The following is a 22,367-nucleotide window of genomic DNA, read 5'->3' as shown; positions in this document are numbered from 1 at the left end:
TATCAGACATGTCCTACATTTCTGTATTGTACCCTAGTCTACCACTTTGTTACAGACACTAAATTGAGACAGATACTTTATCAGGATCTTTTCTGGGTGACCAATTTAACCAAATAACAGTGAAATGTAATGACTGCTGCTTAACGGGAACTATATCAGTACAATTTCTGACAGTGTCAAGGGGTCAAATGATGCTTAAATGGGTGTTAAACAGGCGTAAATTTCTGAACACCAAATAAATAGAGATACCATCAAATAAAGAATAAAAGAATATGTAATACAGTGAACACCATTTTCATTACTGAATTTATATTCTAAATACCACTTTATTTCAGTTCATGTCTTTTCAGACTTTTTATAAGCGGCTTGTACTCTTTATATAGACAAAAGGCCACCTGTAGTTTGTGTTCCACTTGAGGGGTTCTTCTGTATTTTACTACAAAATAAAGCCAAGAAATTATAATGTTCACAAATTAGAGGTGCACCAATACATCGGTTTGATACTGCATTGGCACCGATATAAAGAAAATTGATTGTATTGGAAATCAGCCTGATGTGGCCAATAATTTGGCTGATAAGCACCCATGCATATGTGCCGCCGCAGCACAACACACAGGCAGCAAGGAGCACAGCCTGGCAATTGGAGAGTTGTATGCAGTAATAAGTTTGCTGTCGTGGAAGGGGATAGGGGAGGGAAGGGGCATGAGGGAGCAGATCAATATCCCCAGCGGTGAGGGAGGGAGTAGAGCAGGGGCAGGCACTGCCCAGCTGGGGTGGGGCAGGGTGGGGTGCAGGATGGAGCCACAGATCATTGGGGGGGGAAGCTCCTGCCACTGCACACAACCTGGGAGAGCACGGGGGGGGTGGCGTGCCTCCAAATCTATGCAGAGGGCAGGGTGGGCTTCAACTGTGGGCTGGGGCCAGGGATACACCAGGCTCTTCCGAGCATGTTGGGGGAGGCATGGGGGGGCCTACAAACTATGAAACTATAAAGGCAGAGGTGTGTACCCCCAAATCTGGGGGGGTTGGGGCAGGGCGGGCCGCAGCTGTGGGCTGGGACCAGGGATGAGCCAGGCTCTTCCCAGCACATGGGTGGGGAGTGGTTGGGCTGGGGCTGTGCTCAGGGCAGGTGGTGGTGGCAGCGCTGGGAGGGGGAGCTATGGGGGAACTACAGTAAAATTTGGGGTGGCTGCCCCCCCCTTGTACCCACCTTCCCATCACTGCTGCTGCCGCCTGCCCCAAGTGCAGCCCGGTGCAGCCCCAGCCTGCTGCTGCAGTCTGTCCCACCCCCGTGAAGATCCGGGGAGCATACGCCCCCCACATACCCTCCCAGGGTGCACACAGCAGCAGGAGCTGCTCACCACCCCACACCCCATTGACAAGCCACAGCTCCATCCTGAGCCCCTCCCCCCCGCTGGGTAGTACCTGCCCCAGCCCCACTCCCTCCCTCACTACAGGGGCCTTGATCTGCTTCCCCTGCCACGGCTCTTCCCTCCCCCTTCCACCACAACAGACTTATAAGCTGCACGCAGCTGTTTCAGAAATCAGATCGGTATCAGTCAATATGCCTCAGAAACTGGCTACTGGTATCAGCCCCTAAAATCTCTATCGGTGCACCCCTATTCACAATGTAACAAGGGCAGGTAAATACATAATTGTAGTACAAGCCAGTGATATTCTGCTGTGTTCCACTGCCTGCACTACTCAGTTGGGTGATAAGTAACAGACACAGGATATAATATAGTACCTATTATACAGATTTATAATGATGCAAAGGCAAAACTTATGGCTTATCTTCTGCCCAGCATTATACTTCAGTATTTGGCATATGAAATAAACTGTACTGCAAGAGGCTGGAGGAGAACTTTCAAACAACTAACAGACATGTTAAAGAAGACCAAGAAGAATTATTTTGTGATTAGACTTTGTTTCTACAATAAGATGCTTTTTTCAACACTAGGTAATGTTCAGATATAGCACTGGCTTTCTTGTAGTTGGGTTATCTTAAAAAGAAATCTGAAGAATGTAATTGAAAGTATGTTAATCAAATATGAAAATTACACTAATTCAGGAAAAATCTTTTCATTAGAAAAAAAGGTTAAAATTCAAAATTTCAGTAAACTAGGAAAACTGATTATCAATAAAATTCAATAAATTAGCAGATCTAGCAAGACTCAGATGCAGAAAAAACAGAATGGAAGAACACTGGCTAAGCAGTAGTAGCATGAAGGGCCTCAGGAGTAATGAATTAAGCTGAGCAAGTCAACAATATAACACTATCACATTTTCTTAATGTGATATTAGATTTTGCTAAAGAGGAACAAATGAGATAGTTATTCCACTGAGCATAATACCACCTGGCTTAAATATAAGAACATATCCTATGAATCTGAGTGCATTTTGACAATGAAAGAAGATAGCAAAGGAAGCCTCAGCATACATATTTTTATAGAGATCTTTAAGGCCTATATTTGACATTGATCAATTTGGAATTTAGATTAACTTGATAAAACTGCTGTAAATCAGGAAGGTGAACTACATAAACATCTAGGTAAACAGGTATCAAAATGAGTTGTGTGCCATACTCATAGTTGACAGAGTTCCTGCAGGGATTTATAAAAAAAAAAGTGGTTAGGCACATGATGCTGGCACCCACCCACTCATTTGCATCCAGCTGCCAGACTACATTAAGGTACAAATTAATTTAAATATGTTTTTAGTTAAATTTGGTTCGCAATATGAAAATATGAGCAGCCCTATTTTAAGGATGTGGACACACAATTTTGAAGCCATTCCAAAAGGACCAAAACTATTATACTCTTAGATACAACTCTAATTGTTACACCTGGAAAAGTGGGAAATCATACAAATATAGCAAAACTGCTCCAATTTTAACACACTTTAACAAAGCCCAATCACATAAAACCTAATTAAACCAATTTAGTGCAATCACCTACCCTGGAGGTCTTCAAGAGGAGACTGGACAGTCACCTTGCTAGAGTCACTTGACCCCAGTTGTATTTCCTGCTTGGTGCAGAAGGGTTGGACCCAATGATCTTCTGAGGTCCCTTCCAGCCAACATTCTATGAATCTGTGACATTTAATGTCCACATAACTGATTACTCTTCTAGATCAACTCAGCATTTCTTGATAACCATGGCACTTATGAGAATCCCATGTCTATACAGGTTCGGTCCACTCTGGATTTGAAGTTTGTTTCAGGACTATAAATTAATCGCATAAATTCTCCTTTGTCATGAACTGACCACTGATCCATTCAATCCACGTTTGGCATACTATCTCATTGAGGCAAGGCATTTTTTTTGATGGTCTGTCTGCACATTGCTGGAATCAACAAGTTTCCAGACAGCCTTGGAAAAAATACTGTTTAACTAACCAACTACTGTATTAATGGCTTCGTTGTAATTGACATTGAACATTTATCTACATTGCTACTAGGGCACCTAGATGTACTCTCAGGTGCAATTTCCACAGGTTAAAGCTGGTTTACATCAAATAAAGTGAGAGGGAGAAGAGTTATGGTGGTGGTGGTAATGGAAGACTTGTTCACCTGACTATAACAAAAGGTGTGTTTTAAGCCTCAGGCAGCGTCTACATAGAAGGCAAAGAAAGTTTTCCTCAGTTCTTTTATAGCATCTACAACACTGTGTCCAGCAGAACTAGTCCAGGAAATTTATTTGACAGCATGGTTTATTTTAGCTGATTCCATTTGTATGGAAAACTAGGTTTCTTGCTGTGGTTACAAAGAGGATGGAGCTAGACTGTTCTCAGTGATGGCAGATGACAGAACAAGGAGCAATGGTCTCAAGTTGCAGCAAGGGAAATTTAGGTTAGATATCAGGAAAAACTCTCTCACTAGGAGGGTAGTAAAACACAGGAACAGGTTCATCAGAGAGGCTGTGGAATATCCATTCTTGGAGGTTTTTAAGACTTGACTAGACAAGCCTTGGATGGAATGGTACAGTTGGGGATGGTTCTACTTTGAGGAGGGGACTAGGTGACTTCCTGAGGTCTCTTCCAAACCTAATTTTCTATGAATCTATTATTATTCTTCTGATTAAACTCAGGACAACTATAAGCAAACTGCACCTTCACAGCATGTACATACTCATGCAAGAAACCATAGTGGTGTATTTCTTCTCCTTTCAAAAATGTTCTCCTAAGTGGAACACAATGTTGAATGAGCTTCCAGTGGAAATCAGACTAACCAAAATGTAAGAATTTTAAACAAGAAGATCTTGGATTCAACAACAAGCAACTTAGCTCATATGTCACCTCTCAGCTGCTAAGAATGCTGATGGTACTTCCCAGTGACTAACTTTGGGGTTACAATTTTTATATAAGCCACCTATTTTACAGATGTGTACAAAATGTGAACCTCTATCTTCCCTCCCATTCTTGCACAAATGAAGAAAGGTTTCATTTCTTTTTTCTTGAGAGCACCCTTGCTCTTTTTTTCTTGAGAACCTCTTGGTCCTCCTATTTGGAGGACTGTTTTTTACTCTCCAAGTCTCTTGGTTGTTGACCTCCACTTCCACTGTTAGTCTCTAGGTACAGCAAGAAAGGGGAAAGGAAAAATGAAAAGAAGTTTTCACTATCCTCCCCTTCTTTCAGCAACTATTTTTGGAATGCCTGGCTCAAAACCTCCCACAAGAGGTAGTACCGCTGAGGCAGAGATGGCTCTTGAGAGCTTCACTGAGATCAAACAGAGTGACAACTATGAAACTGGCCAGGTCTTGTTAACAATCCTCCGATGCTGATCTACAGAGCTGTGATGACAATCAGGGTCAATGAAAGTGCCTATATTCAGACTTCGGAAGATAACCACAAACTCACTTTTTAGATACTCATCCCTCGGGTTATCTTCAGGGGCATGAGCGTAATGTTTAAATTCTTTAGAGACTGAGGCTTATGCCTCCATACTCACTAGGGAAAGGGGAAGACACTCTTGTTTTCATTCTTACTCTTGGAGGACATCCAATACAACGGTGACAGGCACCAAAATAAAAACATAGCTGGGATTAAAGCAGACAGAAAAGTTAAGCAGTGCTTCCAGTGCATTATTAGCAAATGTGTAAATGGATTTTTCAAGCCTGGCTGCAAGTTTATATCTATATACCTTGTCAAAATTGACAGTGATTGCCCAAATGATTACAGATAACAGCTACAGTTTCTTTGCTGGACAAATGTAAGAAGCATTCACTTTAATAGTACTGTGCCTCATCATGGGTGACAATGACCACAAGAACTCAGAATAGCTTCACCTGGAAAACATGATATTCCTAGGGTACTTTTCCATATGCACCAAGGGGGTGAGGGAGGGTAGCACTTAAATTAGAGCAGCTCTGAGAGCTGCTCTAATTAAAGCATGGTAATGTCTCATGTATCAATGTCCCCATGCTTTAAAATGGCAGCAACGAGCTATGCAGCACTGGTCAGGTCACAGCTGCAGTACTGCGTCCAGTTTTGGGTGCTGCACTTCAGAAGGGATGTAGATAACCTGGAAAAGGTTCAGAGGAGGACCACCTGTCTGGTTAAAGGCCTATGGGAAAAACCCTGCAAGGACCAACTGAGGGACCTGAACCTCTTCAGCCTCCACAAGAGAAGGCTGAGAGGTGATCTTGTGGCCAACTACAAAATCATTGGTGGGGGGGACACATCAGGAAATAGGGGATATGATGTTTACCAGGACACCCATCTGGGTAACTAGAAACAATAGCCACAAACTGAGGGACAGCAAATTTAGACTGGACATCAGGAAAAAATTCTTTACAGTACGGGTTGCCAAAATATGAAATGCACTTCCAAGGGAGGTGGTGTTGTCCCCTTCCTTGGAGGTATTTAAAAGGAGATTGGACAAACACCTGGCTGGGGTCATCTAACCCCAGCACTCTTTCCTGCTCAGGGCTGGGGGTTGGATTCAATGATCTAATAGGTCCCTTCCAACCCTAAAATCTATGGAATTTATGATTAACCAGTTAATCGCCTCTTAAGTTATAACCCAGCAATACATTAATGTGTCATAAAACAAGAAATAAGCCACAAAATTATCCCACAAACGTGTGTAATAACTTTGTGGCTAGTTCCTATTACACAATTAACTGAACATGTGGCCAGAAGTGCCCCCCGCTGCTGGGAGCCCAGATCAACTGAACAAAGTTCCTAGCTGTGGGAGCATATGGTGAGCCCCTGCACTGGCAGCCCTGTCAGCCAAGGAGGCTTCCAGCTGTGGCAGCTTGCTATTTGCCAGTACAGGGAGACTGGGGTCATGATCCATGGAAGTAAAGCATGATGTAAGATGCTGGAAGTAAGGCATGATGGGATCTAATGCTTGATGCCACAATCACACCTCCTGCCATGCACCTGTGGCATGGCAAGAAGTGTATCTGTGTGGATTGTGCATCAGACCTTTATCTGCAAGTCTGGCCAGGACCTAACTGTTATGTGCATACTGCAGCTGAAAATGATTCAGAGGCAGCAAAGCCACTCCATCTTTAACCCTTGGTGACTGAGGGTTATAGTTTTAGTGGTTTTGCTGCAGCTAAACTGTTCTCAGCTCTTTTATAGGTAACCAGTTGCTGACCTGCTAAAAAGGCTCCAAGCATTCCTGTGTCCACAACATGAGGTTTTTTATTTAAAAGAAGATTTCTGTTTAATGTCCCCCCCAAGACTTTTTTCAGGTGCATACTGATAAATGACTGTAAGGTTCATAACAGCTGCCTTGTTTGAAACATTGGTATTTGATTTTAAAAGGAGATATACATATGGTCAAATTTTGGTCTTAACCTCAACCCTCTTCCTTTTAAAAGAAAAAAAAATCTAGGTACAGTAAAATCACTGTTCTCCAGGATTTTACTAGCCAGCATACTCTAGTAACCGGAATTTCCAGCTAGCCAGCCAGCCAGTGTGGGGCAGGGTGGGAAAGCTTGCACGTGGCTGCCGCCACCCACCAGACTGTGCTGTTGCTGCTCCATGTGTGCCCGCCCCGACTCCCCCTCTTCCCCTCCCCACCCCCCACTCCCCACTCCATGGCGAACCAGAAACCCTGTGCCCCCAGGTAACTGGCATTTTTACATTACCAGCACTCCCGTTCCCCACTTGGGCCAGATATCACGGATTTTATTGTATTCCTTTTATCAAGCATCACTGAAAAGTATCTTCAGATAAATCTCAAGATACTATAGGCATGTGCTTATCTGAGACACATCAGACGAGCTTATGAAGACATCTGATGAGATGCTGTTTGTTTTTCATGAACGTTTCACTAAGCTGTTTCAAACCTGCTTCTGATTTGGCTTCAAAAAAAAAAAAAGCAAAGGGCAAACTTTTTGGGATGCCTTGTTATAGTGATGCCAAGTGTCACCAGACCTAGCTTCTAAGCACCAGGCTCTGGAAATGGAAGTCACAAACCCAAGTTAGGAACCTGAATTATCTATACAGGAAATAGGGAGAGATAGGTGCCAATTTTCAGCATACTGAGCAGCGGGCAGCCAAGCCAATGAGTAGGAAACTCTGAAGAGAACTGCAAGTTTGAACTCCTGCCTCTTCTGGAATTCAGCACGTAACATGTCCCTTTACATCCAAACAACTGGCCCTTTCTCTTCAGCTAAGGTATGACTAGAAGAGGAAGGGGGCTGTTAGTCAATTTTTTTAATGAAATCTTCATATTTTCCAAAGGCGGAATCAACTGTGACCACGTGAAACCTCAGATACTGCTCCTGCCTTGGTTCAAGGTAATTTGCATCATAACAGAGCCTCACAGGAGAGCTGAGAGACTCTTTACCAGCTAAAACTGCCTGCCCAGAGCAGCTTTCCATCTACAGACTCCTCAGTGAAATTCTATGAAATATGAACTTTCATGTTTACCCAGGAGAACTTTTATAATATTTTCTCCCATGCCTGATGAAGGGTGTTTGTGCTCAACAGCTTGCAATTAAAGATTTTTTATTGCAACAATCTTGTATTATTATTATTGCAACAATCTTCCACAACAAGAGTGTTGCAATAAAGGCGCCACAAAGGCACCAGTAACAGAGCTCAAGTGCCTATACACTAATGCTAGGAGCATGGGGAGCAAGAAGGATGAACTAGCACTCCTGCCTGCAGAAAACACTTACGACTTAGTGGGGCTAACAGAAACCTGGTGGGACTCTACCCATGACTGGGCGGTACACACTGAGGGCTATAAGCTGTACAGATAGGACAGAGTGGGGAAGAGAGCGGGAGGGGTTGCGCACTATGTCAAAGAGCGTTACACATCAACCGTTATCAAAATGGAATCAGAGGAGGAGAAAGTAGAAGGATTATGGGTTAGGATACATGGAGGTCAAGGAGAAAGGGATTTGGTGGTAGGGGTCTGCTACAGACCCCCACACCAAGGGGAAGAACTAGATTTGGAACTCCGGAGGCAGCTCTTGGAGACCACAAAGACTAGGGAAGCGGTAGTCATGGGGGACCTAAACTACCCTGATATCTGCTGGGAGACGCAGACAGCAAATTCCCACCGTTCACACAGGTTCCTTTCCTGTGTGCAGGACCTCCACCTGATGCAAGAGCTACATGGTCCCTCTAGGGGGAATGCCTTACTGGACCTGGTATTGGCAACAGCGGATGACATGCTAGACTTTATGAAGGCTGACTTTACCGAACTCAGGCATTTAGTCAATGACACACTGCACAGTAAGAGATTTGGCGAGATGGGAGCCCAAGAAGGGTGGCTGTGCCTTAAGGAAACGATCCTTTGGGCACAGAAGAAGACGATCCTTATGTGGGGGAAAAGGGGCCAAGAGGCTTCCTTGGCTGACCAGAGAAATCCAGAGCAGCCTGAGGGCAAAAAGGGAGGCATATAAGCAGTGGAAACAGGGAGAGATTACTGAAGAGAAGTATGCCTCCTCAGCTCACAGTTGTAGGGAGGCAGTTAAAAAGGCCAAAGCTACCATGGAGCTGAGGATGGCATCCCAAGCTAAGGATAACAAAAAATTGTTTTTCAGATATCTAGGGAGTAAAAGGAAGACCCACAGTGGAATAGGACCACTACTGAATGGGCAAAAGCAATTGGTGACAGACAGGGAGGACAAGGCTGAACTCCTCAATGAGTTCTTTGCCTCAGTCTTCCTAAACAAGGGGCAAGACAAGTCTCACATGGTAGAGAGGCAACAGCTGGGCACCAGACTACCAAGCATTGACCCTGAGATATTGTAGAGTCACTTGGAAGGGCTGGATGTGTTTAAGTCGGCAGGCCCAGATGAGCTCCATCCAAGGGTACTGAACGCACTGACTAATATCATTGCACAGCCACTGGCAAGAATATTTGAGCACTCATGATGCACGGGACAGGTCCTGGAGGACTGGAAAAGGGCCAATGTGGTCCCTATTTTCAAGAAGCGGAGGAAGGAGGATCCAGGCAACTATAGGCCAGTCAGTCTCACCTCCATTCTTGGCAAAGTCTTTGAAAAGATTATTAAGGCTCATATATGTGAGGGCCCAGCAGGAAAAATTATGCTGAGTGGAAACCTCAGCATAATTCGTAGCGGGTAGATCATGCCTGACTAATCTAGTCTCCTTTTACGACCAGGTTACAAAACACCTCAACACAGGAGTAGGGGTTGACATCATTTACTAAGACTTCAGGAAGGCCTTTGATGCGGTATCCCACCCCATACTGGTGAACAAGTTAAGAAGCTGTGACTTGGATGATTACACAGTCCGGTGAATGGCAAACTGGCTAAAGGGTCATACCCAGAAAGTGGTAGTGGATGGGTCGGTATTGACCTGGAAGGGAGTGGGTAGTGGGGTCCCGCAGGGCTCAGTCCTTGGACCGATACTCTTCAATGTCTTCATCAGTGACTTGGACAAGGGAGTGAAGTGTACTCTATCTAAGTTTGCGGATGATGTAAAACTGTGGGGAGAAGTGGACACGTGGGAGGGCAGGGAACAACTGCAGGCAGACCTGGACAGGTTGGACAAATGGGCAGAAAACAACAGAATGCAATTTAACAAGGAGAAATACAAAGTGCTGCACCCAGGGAGGAAAAATGTCCAGCACACCTATTGCCTAGGAAATGACCTGCTCAGTAGCATACAAGCGGAAAGGGATCTCGGAGTCCTAGTGGACTCCAAGATGAACATGAGTCGTCAGCGTGATGAAATCATCAGCAAAGCTAATGGCACTTTATCGTGCATCAGCAGATGCATGACAAACAGAACCAAGGAGGTGATACTTCCCCTCTATTGGGCACTGGTCAGACTGCAGTTGGAGTACTGCATGCAATTTTGGGCACTACACTTCAAGAGGGATGTGGATAACCTGGAGAGGGTCCAGAGGAGGGCCACTCATATGGTTAAGGGCTTGCAGGCCAAACCCTATGAGGAAAGACTAAGGCACCTGGACCTCTTCAGCCTCTGCAAGAGAAGGTTGAGAGGCGACCTTGTGGCTGCCTATAAATTCATCATGGGGGCGCAGAAGGGAATTGGTGAGGCTCTACTCACCAAAGCGCCCTGGGGGTCACAAGAAATAATGGCCATAAGCTATCAGAGAACAGATTTAGACTGGACATTAGGAGGAACTTCTTCACAGTTAGAGTGGCCAAGGTCTGGAATGGCCTCCAAAGGGAGGTGGTGCTCTCCCTACCCTAGGGGTCTTCAAGAGGAGGTTGGATGGGCATCTGGCAGGGGTCATCTGAACCCAGCACTTTCCTGTCTATGCAGGGGGTCAGACTTGATGATCTATTGAGGTCCCTTCCGACCCTAACATCTATGAATCTTGTTAGTCTAATAAAAGATATCACCTCTACCATGAGCCCTGGTTGCTTTTTCCTCTAAACCAATATGGCTACAATCTGGATACCCAAGTGCTTAGAACACTTGTCCAGGAAGTGGAAGACCTAGGTTCTAGTCCCATCTTTACTCGATCAAAGACAGTGCCTTAATCACTATGCTGTAGGATAGGATGAACTAAGGGCATTTTCCAACCCACTGTTGAAGCTAGGACAGAGGTAGAAATAAAGGAAATTTCATGGAACCAGAGAGAAAGCAACACGGAATCTAATTGTAACCCTGAGATGCAGGCAGTTTCTTGGGAGGGAACAATCCTGGCTTCTGGTCCTTCCTTTAGTGACAGTACATGGATTTTGCATTGCAGAGTCACTGGATAAAATGCATAAATAGTCCCAACAGCAGGGTCCTAAACCTAGAAAACTGCCCACATCACTGGATTATAAAGTCATGCTTATTGTCTCTTGGGCCCCGTTAATTTTGCATTCTTCACCATACTTCAAAAGAAGTAGCAAGCAGGCTCAGCCTAGCTTTGTCTTCAGATAGGTAGTTAGGGTACTTTTGCAACATGGTATATGTGGATTTGAACACTCTTAGACTGACAAGAACACTGAATTCGGATCCCACACTTCCTGGGCGGTAACCATTAAGCTACTGCATAAAATGGGACCACCAGCACCTCATTCACCAGCCATGGTTTTGCACAGAAGTAGCCATGGATGCTGAACTCAATGGTGCACAGTGTTGTTCAGCATACTCTTGGCAGTCCTATTAGATCAGGTCTCAGGGTACTTAGGAGCAGGGATGACAAGTCTATGAATCCCAAAGAACCATAACAGTGATCCAAAATGCAGCGCCTCTGGGTATGAGCAGTAGCTGTGTTTTAGGCACTTAAGCATGTTTTCTAGTGAAAACTTGGGATCTTAGGAGGTCCCAAGGGCTCAAAGCAGTTAGGCAGATTTCTCTGAAGCACTCTTGGACTCAGGTGCCTAAATTATGCCTAAACAGAATTTTAGGTATCAAGATTCCTTTGTGAATCTCACCTAACCTGTACAATAAATCAAGAATGCAAAAGCCATCTTTAACTGGACATGGGAAAAGGGAGATGTCAATCTGCAATACTGTTGCCTTCAGCAAAGTGCCTTATCATTCCAAGCCCTAAGACCCAGAACAGACTCCCCACAGAGGTGCTGCAAGCACCTTCTCTGGACACTTTCAAGAAACATTTGGATGCCTATCTTACTGAGATCCTTTGGCCCTAGCTGACTTCTTGCCCCCTGGGCAGGAGGCTGGACCTGATGATCTTGCAAGGTCCCTTCCAGCCCTAAAGTCTATGAAATCATTTTATTGCAGTCTGATTAACAAGGAGTTTTTAAATCATACTATATGCACTGTACTGCAAGAAAGAGAGAAAAAAATAGTCTCCTACCATCCTCAATTACAGTCAGCCACAACATCAGCCAAGGTCAAGAAATGCATAAAACTGTTCAAAGCAGTATTTAGAAATAAAGTAGAACTATGAAAAAGCTGTATTTTGTTCATTTGCATTATTTCAAGCTTTTTAGCTGTACTTTGTTTAAAAGACCCTTATTTCTGTATTTCTTAGCCTCAAGCAATTTAAAAGGCTTTTGAAGATGCAAATTATATTAGCAACTTGTTATATTACCTTCTTTTTTTTAGATTTATGTTCTTGAAGTCTCTAGCCCAACACTAGACAAAACTGTATAGAATAAGACATCATTACAGACATTTTCTACCTAGCTTTGTGAAATAGTTATTTTTTATATCTGCATAGTTAATTTATTTTTTCTTTCAAAGTGGATCCATGAATTCACAGAAATAAACTGTTCAGGATAAACCACCGATAGCAACTTTTGTACAGGTTTCATAACTCTTTCCAAAAAAAACTTGGTAAAGGCACAATGCAATAAAAACATTCAAAATCAATCAATCAATTGAAAAAATATAAAGGAACTATGAAACTCAGCTCTTATATATGTGAATCATAAAGCTTACCCACATAGAAATCATCTGTTTAATATGGTAGAATAATGTTTAATGTGTTGTACAGGAGAGAGTGATCTACTAAACAGAGCACTGGAGAGGGACACTCCAAATATCTCAAAGCCCAACTCTACTATTAGTTTCTTGGGTGAACTCAAACAAGTCACTTCCATCACCTTATACATCAAGTTTACCATTTTGGTAGTCAAATGGGGATATTGTGCTAACCTTTTTTGTAAAGCATTTCTTAAAAGCAGTAAATAAAAAGTTAGAGACTAGTAATGGTGGGTACATGATCTAAGTATGTAATACAAATAAATTGAGGACATAAAGCTACAAATGAAAAACTACAGTAATTAAATATAAAAGTAAAATAATTTTAGAATAATACATGTGTAAAATTACAACTCACTACTCTTAATTGCACAGAGTAGTAATGTTCAACCTCCAGCCTGCAAGAAGGACCCCTGGGGATGCCTCTGGTCTGGATGATATGCCAGATCGCTCCAGCATGTGATTGCTCCATGGCTGGATCCAGTGAGTAGGGTCAGCTTGTGGGTGAATCTAGTATGTGGGATTGCATTTGAGTGCTAGATCACACTCAAAGACTGACACATGCTTGATCAGGCTTGCAGATTGACCCTGCACATGTAATCTGGCCCACAGGGCTGGATGGGGTAAGCACCACTGGTATAAAGGTTTGCTAGCTCAGAATGGTTAACACACAAAGTTGAGCCATGGAGGGATTCCTATTATACAAAACACAAAAGAAAAAAGCAGGAGAATCCAAAACATTTATATGTTTGATCTCAAGGTCTGGAATGTGAAAATGCAGATGTTTGTCATGTAAAACCCTAAAGCCACCATGGTAAGAAATTTGATACAAAGACCTGGTAACAATTGCTCACCTTTCTAATTCTAGATTCCTCAGCCCGATGGCAGGAAGAACACCTGCTAAAGCATGTTTTTGTTTATATCACTAAATCAGTAACACAATTCTTACAATACTTCATCACAATACTTTAATTTTTCTTTCACTTTTGATACAATTAAGCACTAATAATGTTCTTTTAAACAATCCTCCATTTGATTGGAAACAGGTCACTGGCTAAAGCACAACCGTCGTCTACTCTAATAACCTCTTGATTATCTTGATACAGTCTGAAATGTCTAATAAAACTGTCAATTCTACAAATGAAGTGAGATTAATCTTCCTGGGATTTATTTGTCAGTTCTGTTTTACTATTTAACATAAACAGAAAATCATCACACAAGGTCAAACCTGATGTGTGAAAAGGACACAAATTGCAAAGCCCGAACGCTAATTTTAAAGATTTTTCGCTATATTTACAATATAAATGATAACTTTCTTTCTCTTAGACCACCTCTTTTTTTTCCCCCACTAGCATAGTATGTATTGGGTAAACCATCCTAGAACAAGTCACAGCACTGTACAATCATGTCTGCAGTGAGAAATGGCAGCACGGGTGTCACAGACACACGTGGGAGGGGAAAAAACATAAACAACAAAAAGATAAACAGAAGAGATTTCACTACAAGTGTGCAATGGATCAATCTTTTAAATACTCCACTATCTATTCCGGTGGTTCTCAACCAGGGTGCCACAAGAGACTTTCAGGGTGTCAAGGTACTGATGCTACCACTGCAACAAAGTGAAACTGCCCAGTATACCTTGTGCAAAGCCAGACTGGGAAGGGCTGAGTTGCAGCATGCTCTACTGCCTAAATTATGATTATTTGATAAACCTAAAGGAAGCAGAAACACTTGTTTTTGCCACAGCCCTTCCCAGTCTGGCTCTGCCCAAGAGGAACCTGATGAAGAATGATTTGCATTCAAAAGCCTGGCTAAGTCTATCCCAACCATGCAGTTGGTCTAATAAGATTTCACGCATAAAAAACCCTTGCCCCTCATATAATTTTTCTCAAACTTTCAGGCCCTGATCCTGTAAAATCTTATTTATTTGAGTAAATTTAATTCCTGTAATTAGCCCCGTTCATTTCCGTAGGTGTTCTTATGCAACTGAGAATTACTCATAAAGAAACTTTTTTTTCCTATAGACTTGGATTATCAGTTTAAGAATCCTCTAACAAACAAAGCAAAATTAGCTTCAACACTTTTCTTTGCTTTTGAAAGAAAACAAAATGCTTTTTACCTGAGTCTCTACGCCTTGCTCAAGCAAACGTTTAGCCTGATTTTCAACCTCTAGTCGAGCTCTGGCGATAAAAAGCAGGTCATTTTCAATTACTTCTATTCCAGATAGATCTATTCCTTGAGTAAGGTAATCTATAAAAAAACCCAGAATTTTTATAAGTACGACATGAAACATTTTAGACTTACTAAAACATTTAAAACTTATAGTTCACAAGTGGCATTTTCAGACAGAAATCTTGACATAGCATGTGTTCAGGTAATTTATTATACGAGGCTCCCTGAAAAAAATCAAAGAAAAACCATTAAAAAAGACACATATATATATATTATCTACAGTTAACAGACTGCACTTATTTTATAGCATTTCTTTAAAACCAGACATTTTTAGATAGTTGGGTGTTATAATTAAAGTGCAGAAATCATGATTTAGAGTTTGCAGCCTGTCAACAATGGTAGAAAAATCTATTTTTAAATGGCAGGGGGGTGATCAACTTTCTTTTTAATATTATAAGTTTACCCATTTTTTATTAAATGATACGGGTGCCACTAAAACCACTTTTGTATACAGAACATCCTTCTTTCCAACTCCATTTGAAAAATTCCTCAATCAAATAAGTTATTTCTTTTTTCACTTGTGGCTAACTTATTAAGAAACCTGATTTTGATCTGGGAGATGCACTGTATGAATTTTTGTTTGTCTGTCCCTATTTTCCTCATGTGCTGTCAAGAAAGAATCTGAGAAAGGCAACAAAATAAACCATCATGAATTGGGAGGATCGGGTAGTAGCTAAACACTTTTGCTTCTACACTGGATGATTATGATTTTGCCATTTAGAGTGTGAAGACCATTTCCTCTTTGGTCAACAATACTGAAATACATTATAACTGAGCAGTCGTTCATGACACTAGTAGTTATTATAGATGTTAAACCAAGCTGCTATAACCATGTTTTCATTCAAATTAAGTGAAATATCAAATTTACACCGATCCCCAAAACAATGCCTTAATATATTATCCCTAGTACTTATAGTACAGACCAGATACTTAATAAACAACATTTAAAAAATAATTATCTGAGACCATTCCCTCTTCTCTGTACTTCCTCACTAAATTCAGTGCGAATCTCCAACCACCAGAAATTTGTCAGCGCTGTCACCCTCTCAAATTCATGATGTTATCTCCCTCAAAAAAAAAAAAGCAGTTGTATCTTCCCTACTTATTTTCAACCTTCTTTCCAAGCCGAAGAGATGACAGAGGAGAAAACGTTCTTGCTGTGTTCTCCCCTTCTATACTGCACTCAGTGTCTGTATAGGGAGGAGAACCATGCTATCGGGGCAGATGGGGGCAGGAGTAGGGGGGATGCAACCCCCTTTGATTCCTGGTCCACTAAAAGTTTAAACCAACTGCCTGGCAAAGCAGCAGCATTTCTAATCAGGCAGGGTAAGGGAGTCAACTGATTTTGTAGCTCATTATAATTTACCTGATTCCTTCTTAAAGGCTTCACTCCACAGGTATTAATGACCCTCTCTTCTTTTAATGGTTTTGATTTTTCACCAATCAAGCTAGCCTTTGTTCTGCAATTCTGCTCTCCCTTAGCTGCTCCTGAAGCTCCTATTTCACAGCTCTGCAGACTGTTAACCTATTCCATTTGTTTCTGTTTCAATCTTAAATTGAATTAGTAAAGTTTCTAGTTATTTTTCACTGGAGAAAAATATGTGTTGTTTTGTATGTGATTCATAGATTGTTAGGGGCTGGAAGGGACCTTGCAGATCATTGGGTCCAGTCTCCCCGCGCTAGGCAGGAAGACAACTTGGGTCAAGTAACCCCAGTGAGGTGACTATCCAGTCTTCTTTTGAAAACCTCCAGGGTAGGTGACTACACCACCTCTGGAGACAGTTTATTCCACAGTCTGAACACCCTGACCATGAACAGCGCATGCCCCCCGTGGGTGGGGGGGGAATGGCAGGAGTGCAACAGCGGAAGCACAGTGGTGGTAAGCGGGGGAGCTCCCACAGATGCCACTGGTGCTGTCAGCCGTGGGTGGGGAGCGAACGCTGACCAAGGGTTTGCAACCACCTGCAGCAGCCACCGGCAGCGTCAGCAGGGATTGCAGGCTGCCCACAGACGCCATCAGTAGTGTCGGCGGCAGGATGGCGAGTGGCAACGCTGTCGGCTGCGCCTTTTTACAGGGGGTGCACCGCCACACTCAGTCACATGTCGCCCCTGACCCTGACTGTAAAGGAGTTTTTCCTGGTATTAAGTCTGAAGCTGCCTTCCAGGAGTTTATATCCTTTGGTCCTGGCACACTAGTCCAAGGGGTGCCCTAGTGAACAGCTGTTCACTGAGTTCCTGATGCACTCCTCTGATATAGCAGTAAGCCACAATCAAGTCCCCTCTCAACCTTCTCTTGTTTAGACTAAAGAGGCCCAGGTTCCTCAGCCTTTCCTCATATGGCTTGCCTTGCGAGTCCCTGATCATACAGGTGGCTCTTCTCTGGACCCTCTCAAGTTTTTCCACATCCTTATTGTAGCGCAGTGCCCAGAACTGGATGCAGTACTCCAACTACGGTCTCACTAGCGCTGAGGTCAGAAGTATCACTTCCTTAGTTTTACACAGGATGCATCAGTTGACGCATGCCAAGGTGTTGTTTGCCTTGTTGGCCATCACATTGAACTGACAGCTCATGTTCATGCGGTGGTCAATCACTACCCCTAAGTCACTTTCAGCCATGGTACAGGTCAGGCTATTACCTTCGAGCCTGTATGTATGGTGAGGGTTATTTGACCCCAGATGCAGCACCTTACATTTGGAAGTGTTAAACTTCATCTGGTTCTGGCTTGCCCATCTCTCTAACCTGCCCAGGTCCACCTGTATCAGCAACCTATCTTCTGGCGTGGCTACACTGCCCCATAAATTGGTGTCATCTGTAAACTTGGCCAGTGGTCTTTTCACTCCCCCATCCAAATCATTGATAAAGATGTTGAAAAACACTGGTCCAAGCACGGACCCCTGAGGGACACCACTGGCCACTTTGCACCAGGACGACATGGATCCATTCACGAGAACTTCAAGAGGACCGCAATGTCCCTATTAAGCCAGGAAGGCTTGCCAGCCCTCCTGCTACCTTTCCTCTTTGCAGGAACGGTGTTCTTTTGTGCTTCGAGGATCGTGTCCTTGAACGATGACCACTCTTCATGCACCCCATCTCCCTTCCCTTCCTGGTCCCTCATTGCCTCTCCTATTAACAGGTTCTGAGCCTGTTGAAGTCAGCATTATTGAAGTCCAGGACTTCAATCCTTCTGGCTGACTTGTTGACCTTGCAGCAGACAGTGAACCTGATAATTTCTTGGTCACTGTCGCCCAGGTTACCCACAGCGTTCAAGCCACATACCAAATCATCTCCCTTGGCCAAGACCAGGTCCAAGACAGCATTGCCTCTGGTTGGCCCTTGTACTTCCTGGGTCAGAAAGAGCTCCTCGATGGTAGTCAGGAACCTGCATGAACAATCCGACCTAGCCAAGTGTTCCTCCCAATCTATGTCCAGGTAACTGAAGTCACCCATGTCTACCAAGTCCCTTGCGTATGTGGCCTCTGTCAGTTCTCGAGAGAACTCCAGATCTAGCTCCTCCCCTTGGTTCAGTGGCCTGTAGTAAATGCCCACAGTTAGGTCTCTCTCACCAGAGAGGTGTACTGCTCTCTCATGTAGAGAGCCACCCCTCTGCCTTTTCTACCTACTCTGTCCCTTCTGTGCAGGGTGTAGCCCTCTATGGCTACGCTCCAGTCATGCAAGACAATCCCACCAGGTCTCTGTGATCCCTACCAGGTCATACTGCCCACTAGAGAGCAGAAGGGCTACCTCCTCCTGCTTATTCCACATGCTCCTGGCATTGGTATACAGGCAGCTGAGGCCCTCAACTGACACCCTTGTTTTTCTGAGATCCTGTGGAAGAATTGTTTGGTTAGCATTTTCAGAAACAGCTGTGCTAGTGTCCTCCACAAGGGAGCTTTCCTGTATGCCAGTCCCCAGGCATGGTTCACTTGGAGTTTCCCCATCCCCTAGCAAAGTAAGTTTAAAGCCCTGCCCAGTAGATCAGGCATCCTGGTGATGCACCCCCCACTTTTCAAAATTCTGGGTCTATATGCTCAGATCCTCTTGACTGTGTAGTCTAGTTAATTTCTTCTCTCTCTGTAAGGCAAAACAGTCTAGCTGTTTTGTCCTGGTCCTGCGATAAGTATTACCGACAACACTTTTATTTTTAATTTTTTCCTGCTCCCATTCCCCTGCAGCTCTTACCACACTGCTCTTTTGTGCTGCAGAATTCTCCTTCCCCCACTTTCTCTTCTCTTGCTCTCATGAGACAAAGAACTTCAGGAGGAAATCTTATGACCAACCTGACTTTCTCCATCACAGGTGTATTATTTCCACCTTCTGTTCTTTCATTTTTCCTTGATAACAAACTCTGTTCTTCAATTTAAATGAATCCTATGCCATAACCATAGAAACCTTTTAACATCATTTGCCTCAGTCATTCCTCAAGATTTCCCCTACTCCAGCCTCCAATTCTTTCTCTTCAAAATATCTCAAAAATTACTTCCAAAAGAAAACTGAGAAAATATCATGCAACTATTTCCCTCCCTAAACTTGCCTTATTTAACTTTCCCCTTGTACAATGGTTTCTTGCTCCTGTAACAGAAGTTTTTCTGTTTTACTTCTCTAATAGTGAGCCCATCCCATTTTTAGGCCCATGCTAAACCCCACCCCTTTACTCTTTCTTTTCTCTCTCATCCTCTTCTTTCTCCTCACAATACAGGCATGATTAGTTTTTCAACTTAAAAACCCCACGTTTGAGCCCATTTATTTCAACTATTCTCCACATCTCCCTTCCCCATTTCATCTTCTAAATCAGAGTATGCCATTTATGTCTGGAATCTCTCTTCTCCAATTCCATACCACAACCTCACAATTCAGCTTCTGCCCCTTGCACTCCACTGAAACTACCCTCATCAAAACCTCAAGTGGCCTCTGTAGTAAAAGGTTAACACCCTTACTAAACAGTGATGTCATCCACAGGAAGGGGTCAGTCAACCATTCTGGGTCAGGGGTTAGTTGTTATAATAAAGACTTAATGAGAACACAGTCTCCCTGCTTCTTCCAAAAACCCAGAATAACACATGGTGTCAGCAGTGGCAAATCCTACCATCAACGGGAACTCTAACAGGTGATTCTGCACTGATGGATCCAACTCTAGCAGCAGCTGAATCTATGGCAGATCACAGCTGCTGGCTTCAGAGACCAAGCAGACACTCAAAGTTGCACCAACAGAACAGTTTGATTTCCAGTCCCTTGGAACGTGGACCCAATGAATCAGGCATTTTAATCGCTTCAGGGAAGTGTCAGGCCTGGACAAACAGCCAGAAGCTTACCAAGTGAGTACTCTTATCTACTCTATGGGACATCAGGCAGATGAAATTCTGCTGTCACTGCCTCTTGCAGATGCTGAGAAAAAGCAAAGTAATAGGAGCATTAACTGATTATTTTCTAGGGAAAAGAAATATGATTTATGAACAAGCTAGATTCAACATCTGTAAACAAGAGCCTTCAGAACCTGTGGACAGATTCATCACGTCTTTGTATACAATGGCTGATTCCTGCCAAAAAGGGGAGCTTAAGGAGGAGCTAATTAGAGACCGCTTAGTTAGTTGTGGGACTTCATGATATAGAGCTTTCACAAAGATTACAGTTGAACCCTGATTTAATGCTCCAGAAGGCTATCACACAGGATTACCAATCAGAACTACTTAAGCAGCAACAACAAGAGATCCAGAATGATTCTCAGTGCTGTCAAGCATTAATTAATATGGATGCAATGTATGCTGTAAAGAAGCTACAAACAAATACAAAAAGAACTGACAGGCACAACAAATACAGGGAGTGGTCTCCCCAGCACCTACAGTGGCAAACAAGCGGGAAAGGAGGCCAATGCCACACAGATTCCAGGACACTGTCATGCTCAGTGTCCCACTATGGAAGAGATGTTTCAGCAATGCAAAAAGAAGGGTCCCTATGCTTCTGTCGCTCCACCACCAGACTCTGTCAAGTCACAGAACAGGATGCAGAAGATTGCACAGTACTTTTAGATTAAGTTAGAATCTTCATCAGATCCAGGAGTTTGGATGACAGAAACTGAGCTCAATGGACAGCCAATACTATTTAAAACAGATACAGGAGCAGCAGTCTCAGGTATCCACAATTCTTTCTACAGACCACACAGGGATGGGATTCTCCTTACCCCTACCAAACAGTTACAGGGACCAAGAGACACTCCTCTCAAAGTACCGGGGTCCTTTAATGCAAAGATGACACTGAAGCAGAGATGTATAGACCAGGAAGTCTATGTGATTGATAATCTTGCTGTGCCTTTACTTGGATTACCGGCTATACAGGCACTGCAACTTGTCCATAAACTAGATGAAATAGCAGACCAAAAATTTTCGGAGCAGTACTACAGAACCAAATACCCATTGTTTTTTTTCTAGTCTGGGAAAAATGTTGTGAATATCAGATATGCCTAAAAGCTGATGCCAGTCCACATGCATTAACTACTCCAAGATGGGTACCACTGCCACTAATGGACAAAGTTAAAGAAGAGCTAACACGCATGGAGGAAATGGGAGTAATTATAAAAATTGAAGAACCTACTCCTTGGTGTTCTGGGATGGTGGCTGTGCCAAAACCCAATGATAAGATTAGGACATGTGTTGACCTCACATAGCTGAACAAGTACATGTGCAGAGAAAGTTATATTCTTTCTTCTGTGGAACACACCTTGGCTCAACTTGCAGGAGCCAGAGTTTTCACAAAATTGGATGCTTGGGCAAGGTTCTGGCAGATTCCTCTACCCCAGGGATGGGCAATTATTTTGGGCCACTTACTGAGTTGCGGCAAGCCATCCAGGGATGCATGACAGGCAGCCCAGGGCAGATTAATATTAATTTTCTAAATTTTTTAGGGGCCCCGCAGGCCAGAGAGAATGGCCTGGCAGGCCACATCTGGCCCCCAGGCCACATTTTGCCCACCCCTGCTCTAGCCGCTGAATCATCCAAGCTAACGACATTTATTACTCCATTTGGACGCTACCAGTTTAAATGGCTATCCTTTGGAATCTCATCAGCTCCTAAATTCTTTCAGTTTTGGATGTCATAGATATTGGATGGCCTAGAAGGTGTTCTTTGCCATGCCGATGATGTTTTGATTTTTGGGACCACCAAGGCACAACACAATGCAAGGGTGGATGTAACATTCAAAAAACTCCAGGAAGCTGGAGTTACATATAATGAAAAGTGAACCTTTGCTACTTCACAACTCATGTTTCTGGGGCATTGGATTACACCACATG

General features: G+C 43.3%; 1 protein-coding gene across 1 annotated transcript in view; it reads right to left on the bottom strand.

The window, feature by feature from the left end:
• The window catches only part of COG5 (component of oligomeric golgi complex 5), a 343,620-nt gene that overhangs the window by 186,293 nt on the left and 134,960 nt on the right, over positions 1-22,367 (bottom strand). The window contains exon 7 of the mRNA XM_019543552.1: positions 14,972-15,102. Within this exon, the coding sequence (XP_019399097.1) occupies positions 14,972-15,102 (131 nt within the window). The remainder of the gene's footprint in view (positions 1-14,971; positions 15,103-22,367) is intronic.

This window comes from Crocodylus porosus, unplaced genomic scaffold (genome assembly GCF_001723895.1).
Source record: "Crocodylus porosus isolate Cpor-Errol unplaced genomic scaffold, CroPor_comp1, whole genome shotgun sequence".
NCBI lineage: Eukaryota > Metazoa > Chordata > Crocodylia > Crocodylidae > Crocodylus > Crocodylus porosus.
This window is presented reverse-complemented; position numbering and strand designations above follow the sequence as displayed.